The sequence below is a fragment of the Vanellus vanellus genome (assembly GCF_965231255.1).
Source record: "Vanellus vanellus genome assembly, chromosome: 2".
Taxonomy (NCBI): Eukaryota; Metazoa; Chordata; class Aves; order Charadriiformes; family Charadriidae; genus Vanellus; species Vanellus vanellus.
This window is the reverse complement of record NC_138906.1, coordinates 160,426,154-160,448,479: the sequence shown is the minus strand read 5'-3', so window position 1 is coordinate 160,448,479 and position 22,326 is coordinate 160,426,154. Positions and strand designations below refer to the sequence as shown.

The 22,326-nt window shown below is 37.9% G+C and overlaps 1 protein-coding gene across 1 annotated transcript in view; it reads left to right on the top strand.

Moving 5' to 3' along the window:
* The window catches only part of ADCY8 (adenylate cyclase 8), a gene marked incomplete at its 3' end in the record, with an annotated part of 134,064 nt that overhangs the window by 99,658 nt on the left and 12,080 nt on the right, over positions 1–22,326 (top strand). The window contains exons 10-15 of the mRNA XM_082479842.1: positions 3,704–3,905; positions 7,204–7,293; positions 8,664–8,836; positions 11,857–11,938; positions 17,493–17,651; positions 21,137–21,283. Of these exons, the coding sequence (XP_082335968.1) occupies positions 3,704–3,905; positions 7,204–7,293; positions 8,664–8,836; positions 11,857–11,938; positions 17,493–17,651; positions 21,137–21,283 (853 nt within the window). The remainder of the gene's footprint in view (positions 1–3,703; positions 3,906–7,203; positions 7,294–8,663; positions 8,837–11,856; positions 11,939–17,492; positions 17,652–21,136; positions 21,284–22,326) is intronic.

Sequence of the window (22,326 nt, the reverse complement as noted above, 5' to 3'; positions counted from 1 at the left end):
ATTTCAGAATTTTATCTCAGTTTATATCTGTCTCATGCAGGATAAATATTTGATCCATTCATATTTTTCCTTGACAGGTCAGGCACATCACTGAATTTAAAAATCTTTACAATAATTTTCGTTCTTTGAAACATCGAGTTGGAGAAATTGCTCTAAGTGACTTAAATTAAAGCCATATTTCTGCTGTAATTATGCTCTACGAAGCCATTATGTTACATTGCCAAGCTTGCAGTGATTCATCTTCTCCATCTGAGAGGCCTGGGAGTTTGATTCATTTCCTGCAATGAACTTTCTATATGCTCACACGGGCAATAGATCATACTAGAGTAGACTACTGAACTACTCTTATTTCTGCCAGTTTTTCACTGGGTTATTCTTGTGAGGGGAGAAAAATAGATTTCAAATGGTTGTTCATTTAAACAGCTGCATCTTCTGTTTTATGTAAGTTTTCCTTCTGGCTCAACTCTTTGCGACTGTACATGAGGAAGAGGGAAGGCAAAAGCTCTATTTCAATCTCCACTTGACCTTGACAGTACGGGAACCCCTAGAAAGAAAAGCGTTTGGTCTTGAATCTCTTCTTCAATGAAGAGGGGATCCAAGCAAGGTGTCCCAGTTCTGGGAGAAGTCCATGGACAGAAGAGTATTATGGATGTTTGTTCCTATGCCTCTAACCTTGGCTGTGTCTTCTGCTGTATTTGATCCTATCAGCATGCTGCCAACAAAATCTTAGCACAGATGTCGGACTGATCCTCTAGAAGGTCGTAGGTGTGCAGACTTCAGTTTTGTTTTTATCTCAAGCAGGCTTAGATAAGAGACAAACACATCGATGTTCAACCGAACAGCTACAGTGGAAGAACTTTTGTTCCCTATATATTTATTATGCTAGATGGTCCCTTTATAGTACCTTAATTCGATAGCACCGGCTCTTACACGTAGAGTTTGGCAGTCCAAAATAAGAACTCATGTTTAGTGTCCTCAGGTCTCACGTCTTGAGGTTTGACCCCAATCTTTTTGAAAGCCTTAATTTGGTTTCATTTAGAGCTGGGTCAGGCTAGGTCTGCAGAATTGGTAGGCTACATCTGCATATATAGACTGTCTATCTATATCTAAGATATAGATAGAAACTATCAGTTCCAAAGAGGATCTCAGTCATTTGGCTTTGGAAAGCAAGAAGGCTACTGCTGAATACTGCTGTAGTGTGGGAAACTGAAGGAATTGATCTCACATAACTATCTGTCAGTGTCTATGTCCCGGGTTCAAAGTATAACCACTGGAGAACAGGTCAGTCAGTGGATGTCTCAAGGTGAGTTCCACTTGAATAAATGTAAAAGACTGCTGTACAGAGAGATGAATCATATCCTAAACTACACAGTTCTCTGGATGAGCCCTCCTGGCTCTCTTGACTAGTTGTCCATGAACATAATATCCAGCTTTTTCCTGGCTTTATTGACTCTCTTTCCCTTGGTTTTCTTTGTATTTCTACAGACAGAAGCTGCCCTCGAGGCATTGTTGCATTGTGTCTCTACTTGGTAGCCCCAGGATTTTCAGCAAGTGCTGAGACTCTTCCCACAAAACTTTTAGTCACCCAGCATGAAATCTGTCTTCTGCTTCAGTCTTTGTTTCCTCACTTTTCACTCTTCCCTTCATAATACAGTTTATTTTTACCGGCTACATTGTTCCTTCTTTCAAAAGCAAGCTTTACTTCTGGGTGAGCTTGCTGGAAAGGATGAGACTTTTTTGGGAAGCTTCACTGTGTCCTGTATTAAAGTCACACACAAAAGTCTGACAAAACTCGTTGGAGTGAAATGCTGACCCAAATGTAAGATAACATTTCGTACCAATGGTACATCATCAGAACAGTGTCAAAGCTAATATTACTACGTGGAATGTTTCAAGGGAAGTTAACGTGTAATTCATCTTATTTCAGTTCATTAGGGAACAGAACTTCCATTTTGATTTTTTTCACATTTTATGTCAAAATGTTTTGTAATATAAATTAGTGCTACAAAAAATATCACTTATGCAGATATATCTTACTTATAGAAATTCGGACATGTTCCAAAAGAACAACTTTCTTCTAACTACAGTCTTGTTTTATGTTTGTTATCTCTTTCACCTGTTTTCTTTTCTGGATTCTTACACTGCAAGTCTCATTATTTTTGAGGTTCTGAGAGTAAGAGCTGCACATATAAGCCAGAACTGCATTATCTTACTGAAGCTTGTATGCTGTTTTCAAAATCTTATACCTTGATCATACTTGTGTGTTAGTTTGATTAATTTTAGTAGGAGATAGATAGACAAGAAAGCTTAAAGTAAATTGTATGTTATTCTGTCCTGATACTTTAATGGAGTTATTGTCCCAGCCAAGACTCTTTGGATGATCAGAAAGAAATAATGTTTATGCTAATATTGTCTTTAAAACACCATCAGATTTAATATATAGGAATCTATATCATCACAGCTGAAGTCAGTAAAAGATAATATTTAAAATTAAGCAGGCTAAAGCATACAAGAGTACAGTTCTGCACTTAAATGTCTTTCAGTTTTGACAACTTTACCTCATATGTTATTTATGGCTTTCCTCAACATGATGAACATTTCCCCACATTTACTCTGACTTATGCTTTCTTTTTTCAAAAAAAAAAAGATTTTTCCTTTGGAAGACAAACATTTTAATTTATCCTGTTTTCTCAACGTATTTTCTACAAATATCAGTACTGTGAGGAAGATGTGCTCCCAGTTTTCACATAAAATACACAGTGCATCTTTGGTGTCTCCGTGGTGTCTTGATTGCCTTCAGGTCCCATATTTAACCAAGAAAAAGGCATAAATTTAGAAAAATCTAATGCAAGTTGTGCTAGAAGAAATTATGGGGTTTAATGGTCCATTCGAAGGATTTGAACTGTCTATTCTGTGTACATACTTAACAATCCTTGATTAAGGATCACATTTGCAAGAACAAAGTTTATAGGGTATGCCAAATGACATGTTTTATTTAAACATGTTTGGATCATAGAAAGCATTTTCATATGCTTTATATTTTAAAGGACTTCCATGAAACCAGTACATCAGTTCTTTTACTTTTTTAGATACCAATGAGATTCTTAGCTGCAGCTGACCCACTAATAATTAAAATGAGGGGAACCTTGCATTTCTGTAATTATTATATCCTGACTTACTCCAGAAAACAGGCTGCATTGTACTCACTTCAGAGTCTATGACCCTCAATATAGTATGAGTTTAAGACACCTGTGTTGTGTGATATACGAAATAATACTCTACTAAACTGCCCTCAAACTAGTCTACTAGAGTGGGAACCAGCTGATACGTAAGTGGCATCGAGATCCTAGAGGCTGAACAGCTTTGTTCTGAAAGAGACTTAAGGAACAACTGAGTCCCACGAGAATGGACATTCCCACCGTTCAGACTCTGTATAGACAGATAGAGGCACTGGCGATGATTTCCCTGGTTTGTTTCTTCAATGCAGTTTCTCAGCAAGAAACCATGTGAAGCAATGGCAGAGCTATGGAACACAAACAGATCTTTGCTTTTCTCTGTTTTGGTTTTTTTTTTTCCTAGACTAATTGTCTCAGATTTATGACAACTGATTTTTCCTAGTCTTAACTGTTTACACATTTATTTTTATTAGCTGTGGTATTGTGCTGAGATTTAATGCTGGGTTTTCTTTTTTTTTATTTCCCAGGGTGATACCAATGGTCATTCAGTTTTCTATTTTGATTATGCTGCACTCCGCTCTTGTGCTAATCACTACGGCAGAGGATTACAAATGTTTACCCTTAATGCTCCGGAAAACCTGCTGCTGGATTAATGAAACCTACCTGGCCAGGAATGTCATTATATTTGCATCTATTCTGATTAATTTTCTTGGAGCCATCATCAATATTGTAAGCTTATAGGGAACCAGGGAATATTGTACAGGAAAAGATGATTTATGAATTATTAAGCTTGCTACAGGACTTGCTAACTAATGTGTTTATAAGACAGCTATGATTTAAATATAAAAGGCAAAGTACCACAGCTTCAGGAAATTCAATCTGTTGCTTAAACTATGTATTTCTGAAATAACTAATTATTTCTCCCTCATGAGTATCATCTATTTTTAAAACCCTTTTGCTACTTTCTGTTCAATATAACTACCCTTTGAGGACCATTTGTAATTTTCTGACATGCTGATATACTTTCTTAAAGACTCTTAATCCAAGTAATGCTTATAGATATTAAATTCCTAGCTCACAGTTCTCCCATTAATTAGATTACTAAAAAAATGAGAAGTGTCAATGAACCCAGAAAATACCTTCAAAGAAAGGATGAAGCAGGTCAAGCTGAGCCAGTAACCACAGCATGTGAAAAGAAGTTAAAAAACCATAAATTCTAAACATATATTTCCTTGCTCATTTAGCAGCTTGACAAACCCCTTTGGCCCAGACCTAACTTATGTGGAGTACCAAACTATGGGCATAGTCACTCTCAGCTTTCTTGTCAGTGCAGAAAAACAGGCACCCCCAAAGATTTCTTTCAAACGTACTGGTCCCAATAAAGAGATTTTTCTCTCTCCACTGCCCACACAGGGAGTTAAGTCTGATTTGGCTCCTAATTTACACATCTCAACTAAGACTCTAAAGCGTGACAAATCTAGTGCAAAGTTTTTCAGCATACCTGTGAGGAAAGGCACGTACCAAATTTTGCTTAGTAGCTGTGATTAAATAAAAATATTGGTAATCGAATACTTTGGGCCTACCTCTATACAATGCCACAGGATAAAAGAGTTGGGTCTTGTATGCAAATACAATAGGGTTCTGATTATCTGGATGTCTTCAGAAATATGAGATAGCTTTGCATGAATTAGGCGGATTATCACATCAGACAACTTGGCAGGTGTTGAAGCCTAAGCCAAGAATAAGGTAAGTATCTCACTGATAGATTAAAAGTAAAATTTTCATCACTCTTTCCTTTTGGAGGGCATCTTTTGATAGCAGTGCTCTTCATCTGAACTTTATTCTTTGTAAATATTTATTTCTTTCTAGATGAGACCTGGAAAGCATTTAGTGACAGTAATAACAATAGCAACTGTAACAACACAACAGCAACAATAATTATCCTGTAATAATTAATAATAATTATGATCATATCGTTGGAGTAAGTATGCTGAAGTCTGGTACTTCAAGGGTTTGCCTCGTCTTTTGCTAACAGATATGAGATTTTATTATGTTCTACTGCTGTCATTCTTTCATGACCGAATTCAGGTTGCCAAGATGCAAGGACTCAGCATCTGCCTGGGTTTTTTAGTGATACCATGCAGTCACTGATAGGAGAGTTAGTCAGAGAAAGAAGAATGCAACCACTGATTTCTATCCTCACAAAGAAAATATAAATACAGTAAATGACAGGAAATTTAATAGGGCTGAAAACTTCCTGAAGATAAGGATAGCGGTACATTATAGTATACATCACTAAGGAGTGTTGTAGAATTTAGAGTTTTTTAAATCATGTTTGACAAATAGCTGTCAGGAAAGATCTTGTTAGAATTAATCATACTTTTGAAATAAGATGATCTCTAATGGGCTATCCATACCCAATTTGCTATGGTTATGATGATAATGAGATTTTCCCCTGACGTTGTGGATTATTTTTTAAGATTGTGTCCATTGCAATCTTGTGGGATGACTAATCCAAAAGCAGCCAAAATGTAATTCTTTTTTACTGTCATACCAGTGGGTTTCTAATAAGCAGTAAACAGTTATATTTATTGTCATATATTTAGAAATGCAATGACTTGAGTCACCTAGTCCTGACCTCTACAGGAAATCACAACATTCATATAACCTCATTATTTCATACGTCAAAATTCTGCCATAATAATAGTTTGCTCAGGAGGGACCTACATGTTTTTAAGAACAGGTAATGCAGCTCAACCTTGCAGCTGTATGCATCCACTGAGTTCAAACACTCCCAGTTGCAGGGGACTGAGACTCAGATGCTTTCTAATACGAGCCACAAAGCTTTGGTTTCACCAGGGGGGCAAATGAGTCTTGTGGTTCTTTACATCAAGTGCATTCTTATTGTTATAAAATTAGCATATAGTTTCTGATCTGAAAGGTCTTTTAAAAAGACACCCAGAGTGGTTCTCCTGGTACTCTGCCATGCAGAGAGGTGCTGTACACCTCACAGGCTTTCAGAAGGTACCACTAACTCTCTGTTGTCACAGAGGACTGCACAGACAACCTAGATAATGTTACTGCATTGCAGAGATGACTGAATTGCTGAAAGAACAAACAAGAGAGTTCCAAGTTCAAAATTCATTAGAATTTAATTATAAGAAATTGGGCCTCATTAAACAAACTCTTTAACTCTGTTGGAAAGAAAGACGGGTGAACTCACTTGTACATACCAGGTTGATGAAATGACTTGGTATAAACATCCAGATTGGATTAATATATGTAACAGGAGACTCCATCTGCTTTAACTGTCAAAATATGAAACCATTAATGATTTTTTCCTGTGTTCTAAGACCATTATGTATTGCAGCTCAAAACTGCTGTTTTGTTTATATTTAATACGATTGTTTTGAAATACCATTAAAATGAATGCAGGTCATAACAGCAAAAGGCAGTATTACATTCTCAAAACCATTGTACCATAAATGAATTTTAATTCCCTTCCATTCTAGGCATCACAGTTGCAGTTTTGGGACAACATTATGTTTTGGCACAAGCCAATTTTGCACGATGCCATGGGATTTTGTCCCACACCTAGAAGGATAACACTGTCCATAGGAATGTAATAGAATAAAACTGCCTGCAAACAAGTTCATACATGCAATCAGATTTTATGCTCCTAGTTTAATGATTTTCTCTGTAGTTTATAGCTAAGCATAAACATTTTGAAAGGATAATTCTTGAGTCCAGCATCAGTCCTGGAGAAGCTCATCTTTCCCCTTTGGCAACACGAGAGCATAGGAAGGCTACTCAGATGCTGAATGTCTGTAGCATGAATAGCTCCTCCTTTTCCATTTCACCTCCGCAGTATGCCTTCTTACCATCTATTTAGTTCTTGGTGCCAGTTAAGGAGCTGGCATGGAGAGCAGCAGGTCAGCCAATTCCATCCCTGAACCCAGCCAGCCACACCAGCACTTAATCACCAGTGCACACAATATAGCCCTGATTTCCTTTTCTTTCTTCGCAGCTATGGTGTGATTTTGACAAACCAGTAGCCCTGAAGAACCAGACGTTCAATTCATCTGCATCTTTTACGGACATCTGTTCCTATCCTGAGGTATTTCTGAGGGTGCTTTTGAATCTGAGGCATGGATTCACAAAGGTTACATGGCAACCACCACCTGGAATCAATGACCTGTGTACTGGTGGTGGAGTCAGGAGCCTCAACAACACTGTGAAGCTGAACGTTTGCGTCTATCCATATGTTGATAGAACAAGCAGAGGCGGGTTACAGAACGAAATTAATCTTACAGTCTAATGGGTCATTACAACCAAGTTTCAATCTTTGAACTTCATACAGAACCTTTAAGCTGGAAACACATCCAGCAATGATTCAATGAATCTGGTGCAATAAAACACCCTACTTTATTCATATGAAGCTACTGACAGCTAATGCTTCTTACACAGCAAAACCAGCAGTCATTCTGCTGTAGTTATTTTAAAGTTGCATTTGGAGCAAAAAAAAATCCTCTCTGTGATGCGGAAGTAGGCACAAAAATCAATGGGTTGGTCATGTGTAGATAAAAGAAGTATGTTGCTTAGAAAGTCTTACGGCAGTGTCATGATACTGCCAGCAGTATGCCGCAAATTGCAGGGATGCCGACTTCCCTTCAGACGGACTGTACTAAGGAAAAATGGTTCTCAGAAAAACGAATGTTCTCTCTCCTAAAGCTGTGTGATAAAAGTTAATTTAAACTACATTTGGACTGTGGGTGTTGATGTTGCTATTTTAAATCAGAACAGCTCATGGCCATGATTGTCTCTCTATATCCAGTATCAGCTGCATGGATTGCATTTGACAGATGACTAATCATTGAGAAAAACGAGACAATGAAGAGATTAGAAAATGAGATATGAATTAAACTTCCACGCATCACATTTTAAGAGAGTAATGTAACTAAGGAAGACCTGCAATATTAAAAATAAAAAAAAATAAAAATAAAAAACCACCCAAACCTGTGGCTTTATCCTCTCTTCAAGTAGCACGAGAAAAGGGTCACAGTGGGAATATAATTCTCCCATCCTGATTAATGTGGGTCTTGTGAAAATTCAGAATCCAAAGGAATATAAATTATTTTCTCTCAGTTGACTTTTCATTAGCGAACTACTACATTTCTCCCTTTCCTCTTTTCACTGTACAGGATGCCCTTTCCCTTCTAATACAATGAAAATGCCATAAAGGCTCAGAAGAGGATTTCTGCTATTGTGGAGGTGCCATGCGAAATAAAGAATCTTTAATCTCACATTCTATTTATAGCAAAACCCTTATTTTCAAAATGCCTTGTACGCTAAGAAAACTTAGTTGAGCACTGAAATCCAGAGCCATTTTTTTTATACTGCCGATCACTTGATCATTTGGTTAGGTATTTATGGAGGGACTATGTAGTCACGGATCACTGAAAGTAACCACTGCTGTTTTCTGTTCAGTATTTTGTCTTCACTGGTGTGCTGGCAATGGTGACTTGTGCAGTCTTTCTTCGTCTCAACTCTGTCCTGAAGCTGGCAGTACTTCTCATCATGATTGCGATCTATTCTCTGCTGACTGAGACCATTTATGCTTCCCTTTTTCTGCAATATGACAACTTTAACCACAATGGAGAGTAAGTGTTCGCAGACCCCTTTAGGAACTGCTTTTAATAATGTAATGGGTCATCTTGCCAGACTATACACGTATTGAATAACACCATAGTTAAGTATGGACTGATGGTTGCAAGAGGCAATGACGAATCCAAAAAGATTTATAATGTGATTCTTTCTCAGGCCTTTTTATTTAAAACTTCATTTCATTAGGACATTTAAATATTTGGCAAGGTTTGTCTTTTTTGTCTCCCATAGTCTATTCATGTTGCTAAAAATATGTATTATAGTGCATATATACATTGGTTGCTTCTGTTCTTGAAGACTCAAGATACTGATTGAAATTCTTACCTCAATTTAAGAAAACAGGAGCAAGCAATTGTTTTGTTAGGGGCAGGGTTTTAACTGTATAGATTTCAAACTATAACATGTAGTTGTGAAAGATATAAGGAATACAGGGATGATCCCATTTTTTAGGAGGGCATTTGAAGGACAGATTCCTCCTCCCAGGCTTTCTTCCCAGCAAGAGGAGTTGAAGAGGAAGACAGAAGAGCCACAGTAATTTGCAGAGTCAGAGTTGCATGAAGTGTTGCAATAACAGAATCTAGAGCAGAAGTGATTTAGCTCTTTCAGAAAAAACACTTCAGTCTTTGATACTTGACCAATTTAGTATTGCGGTTGCTTGTGCTTGTAAGTGCATGCCAGATGAAGATCCTCAGAATGACAGAAAAGCATGGATTTGCAGTACAATTGGTTCTCACAACATCCACATCTTTACACATAGTAAGGCTCTGCATGCATATCTTTCCTTGCTAGATTCCTACGGTAGCAAGGTGCTAAAGATTTGAGATGAAATTCCTTTTTCTAGTGCTAGTTATGCTTGTACAGACTAATGATATGACATATAGTATATTCACAGCAGAGCCCAGCAAATATGACAAATGGCAGCATGCAATACTTTGGCTAAGTAACTAGAAGTAGAAATCATGATCATTGTCTTTCACTTTTGTCACTAATCAAGCATGACAAAGAAAGGTTCTCCCTTGTGTGAAAATCTTAGAGAATTCAGAGTAGTTTTTATTCCCTATGTGAATTAAACTCTCCAGTGACTTCTATCACAGAAGAGTAAGAAAGAGCCAGCAATACCCTCTAGAGTAGCCAAGAGCCCAGGACATAGGGAACTCAGCTGAGATGCTCCACGCTCAGGTCAAGGACCCAAACTTCAACTCTGACATTATGGAGCATGAGGTTCAAGGCTGTGTGCCCAGAAACTTATCTATTCTCTTAGCTAGACCAACTACTTGAATAAAAGGTTTTGCAACTCCCTACAAAACTTATCTAGCTCATATATTTGTGGCTGTAGCTACATTATCACGATATGCAACAGCAGATGAGTTCATAACTAAGACCTTTGAGGCTGTTGCCCTTAGCCAATGTACAAGGGGTCCTTCTGGAATAAAACCTTTGGGAGGTTGTATATCAGACAACTTCAAAATGGGAAACATTTGATTCCAAAATATTTGCAGATGAGAAAGATGTTTCCTGCCTGTCTTTTGCTCCGTACTGATGACTCATCCCATAGTGACACATTTTCTCACAGAAAACTTTTCATTAGGCCCACAAACTCAGTTCAGTTAGCTCTCTCACAAAAAAAAAGTTTCCTTTTGGTTTAGTCTCCGTCAAGCTCTTCTCTTTCTCTCTCTAATTTCTCTGTCATAGGAGTCCTCCTCTTACAAATATCACCTGTTAGTTTTTTTTCAAAATTACTATGGAAAATGGATTCTGGGTCTGGACTTTGCTTTATTCTTAGATGTCAAGATAGACAAAAGAGTGCCCCAAAGCATCTTCCAACTTCTGCTCTTTGTTTACTCCTTTATTGACTTTTTTTTACAACTTCAGGCTTTAAGCACCTCTTAACCATTTCCTCACCTTTCTTCTCCCTTCAAAAAAATAATTGCCAAAAATCCATGTTTGATTCATTTCCAAATTTAGTTCCTTCTCCCTTTTGTTTTACTATAAGATTGTCCCTACCGGTTCCCCAACCTTCTTCATTTATGTCTTTTCCCCTGTGAAACATGCCTTTTTAAAAACCCCTGATATTAGAGATAATCACTTTCATCAGGTTTGTCATTTTTCCACATAACTGTAATTTCTCCTCAGATTTGAAACCCCCTTTTAGCTGCTCTGGACCCCTTTCACTTTCTCACATTTTCTTTATGCTCCACACACAAGCATCTCAGCAATTCCATACAGCAGATTTCATCCAGCCAGTATCTTCTTGGCGCATCTTCTTTGCTTTCCTACTGTCACCAAGAGTTTCCTTTACTTCCCCTGTCATAGGCAGACACTCCTCTGCTCTCGTCGTTGTGGTTCACTAGACCCAGTCCCAATTACTGTTTAACATTTTTTTGATTCCCCTTTGATCCACGCCTCTTTCTTTAACTCTCCTGTCATCTTCTCCAAACCTTTCTCCCAGTATGGGGATGTTTAACTTTCAGCTCTCCCTTGGGGTCCATCTTTTACCTAGACCCATTCACTGAGTAGTAAAAACACTAAAGGAGAGAAAACACTAAAGGAGCTTAGGTAGAGGAAGGATTCGGCAGAATCTAGGCAGTGTTCTTCAGGATCACAATTAAAACTTTCACAATCTGGAAGTTTCCCTTTCCCAGCTCCAGCCTCAACCTTTTCCCATCCAGACCCCAACTCCTGTACTCCTCAGGGGCTGTGGTGTTGACCAAGCTCCCAGGAAAAGAAACTGACTGACACACAGCTTGCATAGTGCATTTGAAAGAAAAGATTATCACCTTCTGTGTACCTACTGTAGGCTACAATTTAGTTATTTAATACATTTGTCTCCAAACAGTGAGCACTCTAATTACACTCTTGTTGTCTTGAATGAATTATTACTAAGTTAAATTTTCAAATACAGGGGATTCTTTAAAGAAAAATAGAAAGTACCACGGTACATTGTGAAATGAAACTTCTGAATAATTATAACACTGACAAATCAATAACTGTATTTTACTTTGATTTTTTTTTCCAGCACAGACTTCCTGGGTACAAAGGAGGCATCTTTACTACTGATGGCAATGTTCCTTTTAGCTGTATTTTATCATGGTCAACAGGTAATGCAAACATTTGCTTTAACCATTCCCTGTATCACTTGCAATTGCATGATGTGACAATAATTACTTTCAAAATACCAACTGCCTTTTTATCCAGTTGAGGATATGACCTTTAACAATTTAATAAACCATATGCAGAATCTGATTAAAGAAAGCCCACATCTGACACTGCCTACCATTCTTAAAGAACACTCACAATATTATATTCAGCAATACACAAGTTATATTGCATTTTCTAACAGAAATTGAAGGAACAAACAGGACCTCATTTATCTTAGGTACATTTGCAATTCCAGTGGCATCTGACTGCTTCAGTGCACTTGAGTAGGCATAAAACCAAAATGAAGAAAGGGAATAACAAACAGTAAATAATAAAACTCCCATGAAATAGCTAAGTATGTTCATAGAGAAAAGCCACCAGGTTTGAGGAAATGAGGAAAATTTGTGGTTAAGCATCAACACTAACTTCTTTCAGTCATGGACTACTTACACGAATTTTTTCCTATGGACCTAGATCATAACCAGGATTTAGGGACGCCATAGCTTTACAACTGAGAAACCGGGTATTTCAAGAATTCATACACAGTGCACAGGGAGAGTGAAGCACAACAAATTAAGATTTAAAACAACAAATGCATTGAGTTGAAGCCACCTAAACCAGGCTGCTTTCTCCACCGCTTCTGGCTGGCAACCTCTAGGCTGCCGCACATCAAACATGCTGACTTCAGGCAGTGTCTGTTGACATAAAGGCAAATGGGACCACTGTATTAAAGGAAGCAGCAACCATAGTTGCCTTTAGACATTGTCCTGCATGTTCAAGTTCCTTAAAGATTTTCCCTTAAAGAGCATCAGGATGACTAGCATTTCCCACTCCTAATTTGAATGAGGCAATGAGAGAGGAATATTGCTGTGATGTATAACACAATATTATACACTTTATTACAATATTACGATGGAACTTACAGGTTCCATTCCTTCCATAGGAGAGCAAAAAGAAAGCAAGACCTAAATATTCTAGTAATTTTCTTCCATTTTATCTTCTTTTTGAGGAAATGAGGAATGAGTGAGCAGAGGAAGCAAGAGATTAAATGCTTTTTGTTACCAGATCTAAGTTTGATGGAAAACTTTGATATATCTTTATCAAGACATACAGCACATTTAGGAAAAATATGCAACAAATAAGAACTAAACATCCCAAACTTGTGATAAGCCTTTTAATACTCCCAATGATTTTTAACATACACAAAGATACATATATAAGGGGTAGGAACGGTCTTAAGTAAGAGTAAGAATTAAGAAAGAAAACACTAAAGGAGTTTAGGTAGAGAAAGGATTAGGCAGAATCTAGGCAATGCTCTTTAGGATCGCAACTCATAGTGTACATGTTTGTCTTCTATAAAAGCCTGATCTGGTGTGTTTGAAAGTATTTTCCATCTCAGAGGCCTGTTAGCACAGCACAGTCTTTATCCATGCTATTAATCTTCCTTGTTCCATAAAACAGGGTGGCTGCGCTCAAACTACCCTTGGAAATGGTCCCTGAGATGTGCTAACTCCTGCATGTTCCCCCAAACGATTCATAGGGCCACTCTGTCAATTTAACAATATCCAAAAGCAGTGCCCAGGAACATTTCCTTCTATTCTTTAATTTCTCATTATAGAGTTAACCTAAAGGTCTCTGTATAAATGCCAATTAAAAAAATATATTAAAAAAATCATCCAGAGCACATTAAAAAAAAAATCTCTGCAATAACCTAAATTGCTGGGGAGAACAGAAGTCCAACAAAGCTGTCCCCCAGCACAGTTTTGCTTCTCACAAACTGCGAAAGTATTCTGAAGTAGAATAGCTTAAAACTTGCCTCATTCTAGGTGGATTTACAAAAAAGATTACTTTTGTAATATTAAATTTATGGACCTTTAGTTTCTGAAATGATAACTACTGTCCTTATCCATTGTGATTTAAAGTTAATCCCCACTTTTGCACCCAGAATTTTAAGTTAGATTCAAGAAAATGTTGTCCGAGACTGTCTAATTAGGCTCAGAGCTTTCTTAAAGTCTTACCTGTACTTCAGCCAATAAATATCACGGGTCTCTTGTGCTAAACCCATAATTAAAAGTAGTTGTGTTACTGTTACATGACATCAGGCTAAATAGATTAATTCCCTACCAGAAATTCCACTTCATCTAGAAGCACATCTTTTTAACACAAGTAATACATATTTTACAACAGTGTTTCTGTAAACACAAAGGACGTCTTGAGGATAATTTCGAGACTAGACTTATACTGTTGTAAAATGTGTTCATTTACGGCTTTATCTTTTTAATGAGTTAAGTCAAATAAAGTATCCCTTGAAGTCTTATCAAAATGCAATACCATATATAGCCCTCTCTGCTAGAAATACATCTCCAGTGAAAACACACAATATAAATAACTTACTAACCCTGAGTGAAACTTTCTGCCATGGCTTTAAAAGGGAAGGTTTTAGCAATTGCACAGAGGGAATAAAACTGCCCACAGCAGACTCAGTTCCTCCTCTCCCTCAACCCCAATTAGCCCTAAAAAGAGACCTTATAAAAGAGAAGGCAAAATCCTACCTTGTTTCTTTTAGATTGTAAATCGGAGTGTAGATCTTGCCTACACCAGATGAGTGTTGTAGTGTAAGCAAGTGTTGACTGACTGGTTTGCTCCTCTGCTTCTGGGGCTCTTTGGTACAAAGGAAGACTTGAACTTCGACAGCTTAGCTCTACAGAGCCCTGTGGAAAGGGAGGAAGGACTGACATCCCTACACAGCAATTTATCTGCAACAAACGTCCTCCTGAACCTTCCTCATGCTTGGGATAAAGGGGAGGAATGAGGAAATGTGAAGAGGGGATTTTTCCAATTGAAAGATAAAAAGAGAGGAAGAGATATACCTAATTCTGGTATTATGCTTCAGGTCTCTTCGCTATCCTTCCTATACTCGGATTTGAGTGTAGTGAAGAAAGGATATTTCCTTGTTTTGTCTGGAGTTAGACTATTCTCAGTGGTTGAAAGTGTCCCTTTGGGATGTAAATCCTCTTTTCTCATTCTCTAAGGAAGAATATTCAGCCCCTCATATGCTAATCCTTACCTTGTGCTTTCCTTGCATGTGGCAATTGTCTTCAGAGAGGTTGGGTTGTACAGTTTTTAGAGGACATGGGTATTGTTAGGCTTTCTGTGCAATGTATCTTCCCTATTTTCTTCACTCACTACTGGAATTAGGGGTGTTTTGTAGAGCTTCATATTAGGGCAAGAAAACCTGGACGTTTCAAGATTTATGTTGCAGACAGTCATTTTTATCAGCACTACTGTGCCCAGGAACATTTCTTTACACAATCAAAAAACAAACCCAAACCACAACCTTATAATTTTGTTAGTTTTAACAAATATCAGAACTTAGCAAAGCATCGTCTTAAAATTTTCTATTTTCAAACCTTATATGTAGCACACCCTTTTATGTCTGAACTGATAGTTTCATCTCAGTTGTCCACTGATGATGCAAGAAAAAAATTTCATGTTACAATGTGATTATAAATAACCAGAATGATGTTATCTGAAATGTAAAGATTAGCAGCTGCTATTCTGAGTTAGGTTTAGAGATGTGAAATTTTCCTGTACAGCAGCATAAAAATCAGCTGTGAGAAACCATACTGCAGGTTTTTGCAAAGCTCTTATTGTAGTGGCATTAGATATCTGAAGCATCAAAGAACTCAGAATCCAGCAGCAGCTCCTGTTCCAAGCCAATCTGTAAAATACCTTTAGAACTTCTTGCAAAATTATAGTCAATGTTGCCTTTGCCATCAGCTGGGAGAGATAAAAGTCACTTATGATCTGCTATGGGCTCTGCCTTTTAGCACAAAAGTAAGGGGGAAAGAAACTGAAAAGGGGTTTTAAAAAATGATTTAAAACTACCTTTTCCTGACATGTTTTTTGGTGTAGTTAATTTAGGGAATTAATAGTCACAAGATGGAAGATCAAAATATTAGAACCAGAAAAGAGATTAATTGTATATAAAGGTGGCAATAGCATCCAGAGGGCGAGTAAATCACTGCTAAAACACATACAAGCTTTAGAAGTTTATATGAAGCCAGGGTCACGTTAAGGTTTTAGGAAGGAAAGCTCTCTGGAGTACAGTCAACCTATAAGGCCCCTTGCAAGGTGCTTCGCATTTTCTTCTGAACAGTTTGCCATTGATCACTGCTGCTGAGGAGAAGTGTGGACAAGATGAGTCACTAAACAATGCCTGAACACCCTTTTCGTCACTCCCACCCACTGCAGGCTTGCCCTTTACTTCAGCTTGGTACACGAACTATATCCCAACCACTTCCTTAATCCCAGCACCTTTTGGCAAACCATTTGATGCCTTTATTTGTTGGTATAATATGCTCCTCTGCAGGGTGTTTTGTTATTATCTCTGGTTAGAGCATCTTAAGCCTCATAAACATATTTTCTCTTTCAGTTTACTGCCCACAGATATTTTTCCATCATTTTCAATAAGGCCGTAACTTAATAAGTCACCCCTTATACAAGCTACAGTATCACCTGCCTTAAAATCCAATTAAAAGTCTCCAGCAGTGTAACACACCCAAAAGTTCTGGCAGTGCTGGTCTTGTCCGTGTGCTGACACATGTGCCTCTCAGGCGAACAACATGATGTTTTGACATGTTCCTCGCTTCAGCTAGCAGACAGTTGCCATTTATGTATATATGAATATTCATTTTTATATATATGTATAAAAATACACAATGCATATATATATGCAGACATAAGCTGTACTGTGCAGGAATCTTCCTTTTGTTCTGTACACACACAGCACTGAAAACCATTTAACTTCAGTTTGCAGCTGAGGGTTTCAGGCACTGCCACTGCGCACAGACTAAATTGTGACTGCTGACTCTGGATCCACAATACATCAGGGACAGAGTATTCCATGGGTTTCTAATAGCACACCTTTCATTATCTTTTAAAATAAAATCGCAAATAACTGCATGTCCCAACAGGAGAAATACCTCATTTTGGTGCCACAGATTTCAAAGTCCTCTTCGGTAGTGTGTTGGGCTGTTATATATAGTTTTGCTGAAAGATGCTCATCCTTGAGAAGTAAATTACCTGTCTCTGCAAAGTGTTTAGAATGACCCTTGTGCTATTTACTCATGAAACCCGTTTCATTTGAAAACATATATGAAAAGAACAAAATTATTTCGTACCAATATCTTCCAATACCTCATCTCCTGTCTGACTCCATTATTTAACTAATAAAGAGGTGTTTAAAAGGAAAATAATTTTGTGACATTTTCTACCCACTGTAATATGACAAATATTATTTTGCCCAAGATTCCTCTGAGACATTCACCATACACAAGGCAAAGAAATAATCTCTTTTTCTGGCAATGAAATCACATTCTTTCAGAGTCAAAGATCTTCAGCAGCACTGAAAGCGGTTACATGTCAGGAGCAGCCTGCCAGGATGACAATACAATCTCTACTCTTATCTTGTCAGGTTTTATTTTTGCCTTTTTTTTCTTTCTCGAACTATAGCTGGAATACACAGCGAGGCTGGATTTTCTGTGGCGTGTTCAAGCAAAAGAAGAAATCAATGAAATGAAGGAGTTAAGGGAGCACAATGAAAATATGCTACGGAATATTTTACCCAGTCACGTTGCCCGTCACTTCCTGGAGAAGGATCGGGATAATGAAGTATGTATCAGTTCTATTTCTAATATTTTTGTCGAATTAGTGAAAGAAAATCAAATCTGTTAGGAAATTGTTAGAATTTAGTTCTCGATAGGATCCTTTACACAAATACTGCCGATATTTGGTATCTGATCCACATTAAAAAAACATTCATGTTTTAAAGTAAAGGGTTATGCACTTCTACGACCACATCTGGAGTGGTGTTTCCAGGTTCAGGCTCACCAGCAGGAGACACATGGACCTATTAGGGCAAGTCTAGCAGAGGGCCACCAAGACGATTAGGGCATTTGGGCAGATAACAAATGAGGAGAGGCTGAGAGAGCTGGCTTCATTCAACCTTAAGAGGAAAGGATTGAAAAAGGATCTCATTATTGTCTTAAACTACCTAACGGGTGTTTATAGAGAAGACAGAGCCAAACTCTTCTCCGATGTGCAAGTCAAAGGACTAAAGGCAATGACACAAGTTGCAGGAAGAAAAATCTCAGTTAGATACAAGGGGAAAAAAGATCCCGGGAAAGTAGTCATTGCATTGGTGTCAGAGAGGTTGTGAAATCTCCAGTTTTGGAGATACTCGACCCCTCAACTGAACAAGGCCATGAGAAACTTGACCTAATTGGCCCTGCTTTGAGTGGGAACTGTATTGGATGACCTTCAGAGGTCCCTTCCAACCTCTGAGTCTGTGAAAATCTAATATTCCTAAAAAAGATATGTGAGTTTAACAGAATGTCTGTGCAACCTTAAAATAGTCCAGTGTTGCAGAAGTATTATTACAGACCTGCCAATTATTATGGAAGGAATCTGTGCAACAGACTGCAACAGACCTGACCCTCTTTCATCTTCAGACCCAAGAGAACATTTTTGCCTTTTTATATTGCCCCTGAGTTGCCTTTTTGGGGCAGTTAATGGAACACCCATTTCAGAAACATAGCTGGTGGCTATGTTCCTAAAGAGTGTTTGTAGTACACAAAGAAAAGCTTGATAATGGAGTCTCTGGACGTTCCTAAGAGAGAGTTTGAAGAGAGATTGCTGAAGGGATAAAGTAAATGCCAGAATTTGTTTCCGAAAACAGCAGCAAGTTGATTACTCTTTATCTGAAATAAGGCAAATGTGTATTATAATACTATCTGTGAATAAAGGCTATTGTATGATGAAACTGGAATTTTCTCATATAATATTGGAATTATCATTAATAATGAAGAGTTTACAAGTGTTGCAAGATTCAGGTCTTGGCAGGACTGACAGATCTATTCATTGTGCAACAAGAAGGAATCAAGACTACCCTTTTCTGATTGCACATTTTGGAAATAGATGTAGCCAGATGAATAAGACTGCACAAAGAGGAATCATTGTGTTCTGAAGATGTGATTTCAAATATCACCTAGGGAAGGACAACATAGTAAGAAACTACAAGGAAAGGCACTTTAGAAATAACTCTCTTGAGGAATTTTACACTCAGTGAGTATTAAACTCCCATAAAAACACTGATCTGCACATGAGAAATGTGCATGTGAAAGCAACCAGGTTAAAACACTTCATTGCAAATGGAGCAGACCCCGATACCACCCATGAGTGTGTTCTGGCATATCTGCATTATGGATTTTCGGGGAATACGTATCCTCTCTTACACATTCATTCACATAAGCTTACATGCATAATAATCTTCAAAAGCAAACAGATGCCCCGTGGATCACTGCTGATGCTTCAATAATTTGCCACTGAATTCAATTCCACCACCCCTGCTTTTCGTAAGGCAATTTCCAGAGTGACTATACTTGGGGATGATTTATGCATGAGCCGGCTGGCTGTAACATCTACCAGATTTCAGTACAATCAGTCCTGCAGTTCATGTCTGACCATTAAGTTAATTTCTCAAAAAATGAATTCCCAAATGTGTACTGTAAGCGTTTTCTCGTGGATGTGTTATTTCTGTCTTGATGCTTCTTACCAAAAATAGAAAAACTGAGTAGCTGAAGGCTCAGACAGTTGTTTTCTGTCTTCATGATCTAAGGAAAGAGTATGTCTGAGTGTATATATGCTTCTCCTAGCACATATTGTCTAGCCCTCCATAAGCATCCACGAACTAACGTGTGTATTACTTTTTTCTATATCTATGAAACGGAATAAGAGTGTCCTTAGAGTATGGCTTCCAAGATCCTGCAGATGTTCCTCAGTGAAAGAAAGTGTAAGAGCAGGAAGGAAATAGGTCATGTTTTTTCTCAATCAAAGCTTTGCAGTATCCTTGGTAACTAGCAAAAATTTCCTACTTTTACTGTAGGACACGTTGGTAAAGGGTCTAGATAAGTAGCAGCATTAGCAGCACAGCAAAGTGCAGGGCAGGGGTCCTGGATGGGAGAAGGGAGAAGCAGGATGAAGGAAGAAGAGGACCCTGAGGTGTTCACATCAGGTGTACAACATCCAGCAGTAAGTCCTTTTATCAGGAGACCAAAGCACTGAAATTTCCTAACATACATTAACAAGAACATTGAGAAGCAACTACTCCAGGTCAGAATGTCATAAGAGAAGTCCTAGAACAGAAATTAAAGTAGAAAGAAAAATGAAACAAAAAAGAATACATATGGTTGTGGTATATTAGCCACTAGAAAAGCATATCAGGAGTTGGGCTCTGTCCTCGGCATTTTTAATCTTGAAATTAGTTTTGTTCCAAAAATTTTGTTTGTGGTCAGAGAACTGACCACATTTTCACATATGTATTATGACCAGAACCCATCCATAAATAAATCTGTCATTCAGTACCAGAGTGAATTATATGGATAACATAAGTGGAAGCTTATCCCAGGGCACACTTTATCCTAAGAGCCTCCTGTGTCCGATCCCTTATAAGCTGCTTTCTGTCCCCAGTAACTCCATCACCACCCTCACTTCTGCTTGTCTTTCCTTTCAAACCCTAATAGTAGGAACACCTCCCAGACCCAGGCAACCAAATGGCTCTGTAGTCACCCTAGGAGAACAACAGTTTACCACAGGGTAAAGTCTCTCTGAAAACCTGTTAATAAACAAATTTGTAAAGAGCTGCAGTAGTGCAAAGTATAAATTATCCACCAGCAAATGTGGTGACAGAGAGGACTCTTTACAAGAGGTCATATTAGACATTTTAAATGGTCCCATCTGATCCTTGTTAAGCAACAAATTTAGAAATATATTGTCAACTGCAAACATTTATGAGAGAGACTTAAACAATAATAAATAATAAACATTAAGTTCCTTTTACTTGCCTAACAGTGCTTGATTCGCTGGTATTCATACCTGCAAATGAATCCTTCATTTCTTCAAGTGGTTCCCCATATAAATCAAAATGAAAAATTCTATTTCATTTTTGCCAGTGTAGCCCCCTTACCTCAGAAGCAGAAAGAACAGGTTTTCAAAGAAAAGGCGAACCCTGCACATAATCCGTGATAAAAATGTGAGAGCTCTCAGCCCCCTCCTGTTGAACTACCACTTCAACTTATTTTTCTTCATTGTTCTTTTAGGAATTATACTCTCAGTCCTATGATGCTGTTGGTGTGATGTTTGCTTCTATTCCTGGGTTTGCTGACTTCTATTCCCAGACTGAGATGAATAACCAAGGAGTAGAATGTCTGCGCTTGTTGAATGAAATCATTGCGGACTTTGATGAGGTAATACCAGCTACTAGAGAAAATCCAACAGTGCTTTAAATGATGAGTTCCCAAATACCAAATGTATCATCTTAAATTATGAAATTTAGTAACTATTCTGCTTCTGATAATTGTGTGATTTATTTATTCCAATTACAATTATCTATTTTATATTTTTGCACTTAGTCTTGCCAAACTTTGGTCTGAATGACCTGGTGAGATAGAGACTGAAATTAATAGTTACTTGAGTATAAACACATATAAATAAAAGCAGAATATGCTCCAGCGTATATAGAAGTAGAATATGCCTTAATTCCGTAGAAAAAAAAAGAAAGATGAAGGTATTTGCAACACTGCTGGAAAGTAGTGGTCTAAATGCAAACAGATGAAGGTATTGTTTTAAATTCATTGGTTGAATGGACTCAATGAATGTTTAAGGTAAAACAGTGTCAAGTTAAATGTGAAGCACACAGCTCAGAAGCAAATGTTGGGTAGAGAATGAAAGGTGGTGACTTGTTAACTGAGGAGACTTGTCTGGTCAGGTATGGTATATAGAGGTAAATGAAGTAAAGCTGCTTGTTTTACTGAGGAATTCAGAGGTGAAGGGAAATTTAAAAAAAATAAAATGGAAAGGACATAGAAAGGAAAAAGAATGTATTTAGGTATCCTGTGCAGTTCATTTCAGAAATGGAGATGAGGAAGTGATAAGATAAACAGGAGAAGAAAAGTCGGATCCCCAATGTAGCTATTGCGAGGTCGAAGCAAGAAAAAATTAGTAAGTGATGAGGAAATCGGGAGCAAGTTGCATACCTGGTATTGCATACTCTGCCAAGGAGTCAGTAAAGATGATTAGACAGGTGGTATCACGTCCTGCAATGACCCCAAGAGGAATTAAGAAAGGGGACAAAGGATAGACCAACAAAGAGCTTTGAAAAACCTTTCAAACTAGGAAGGGTGCAAAAGTAAGGCCAAAATGACCTATCGTGGGGAATTCTAACCTCTACACTGCAGGCAGTTTTGAGGAGCATGTAACCTTCCTGAGCTCCCCAAGTGGTAGAAGCAAA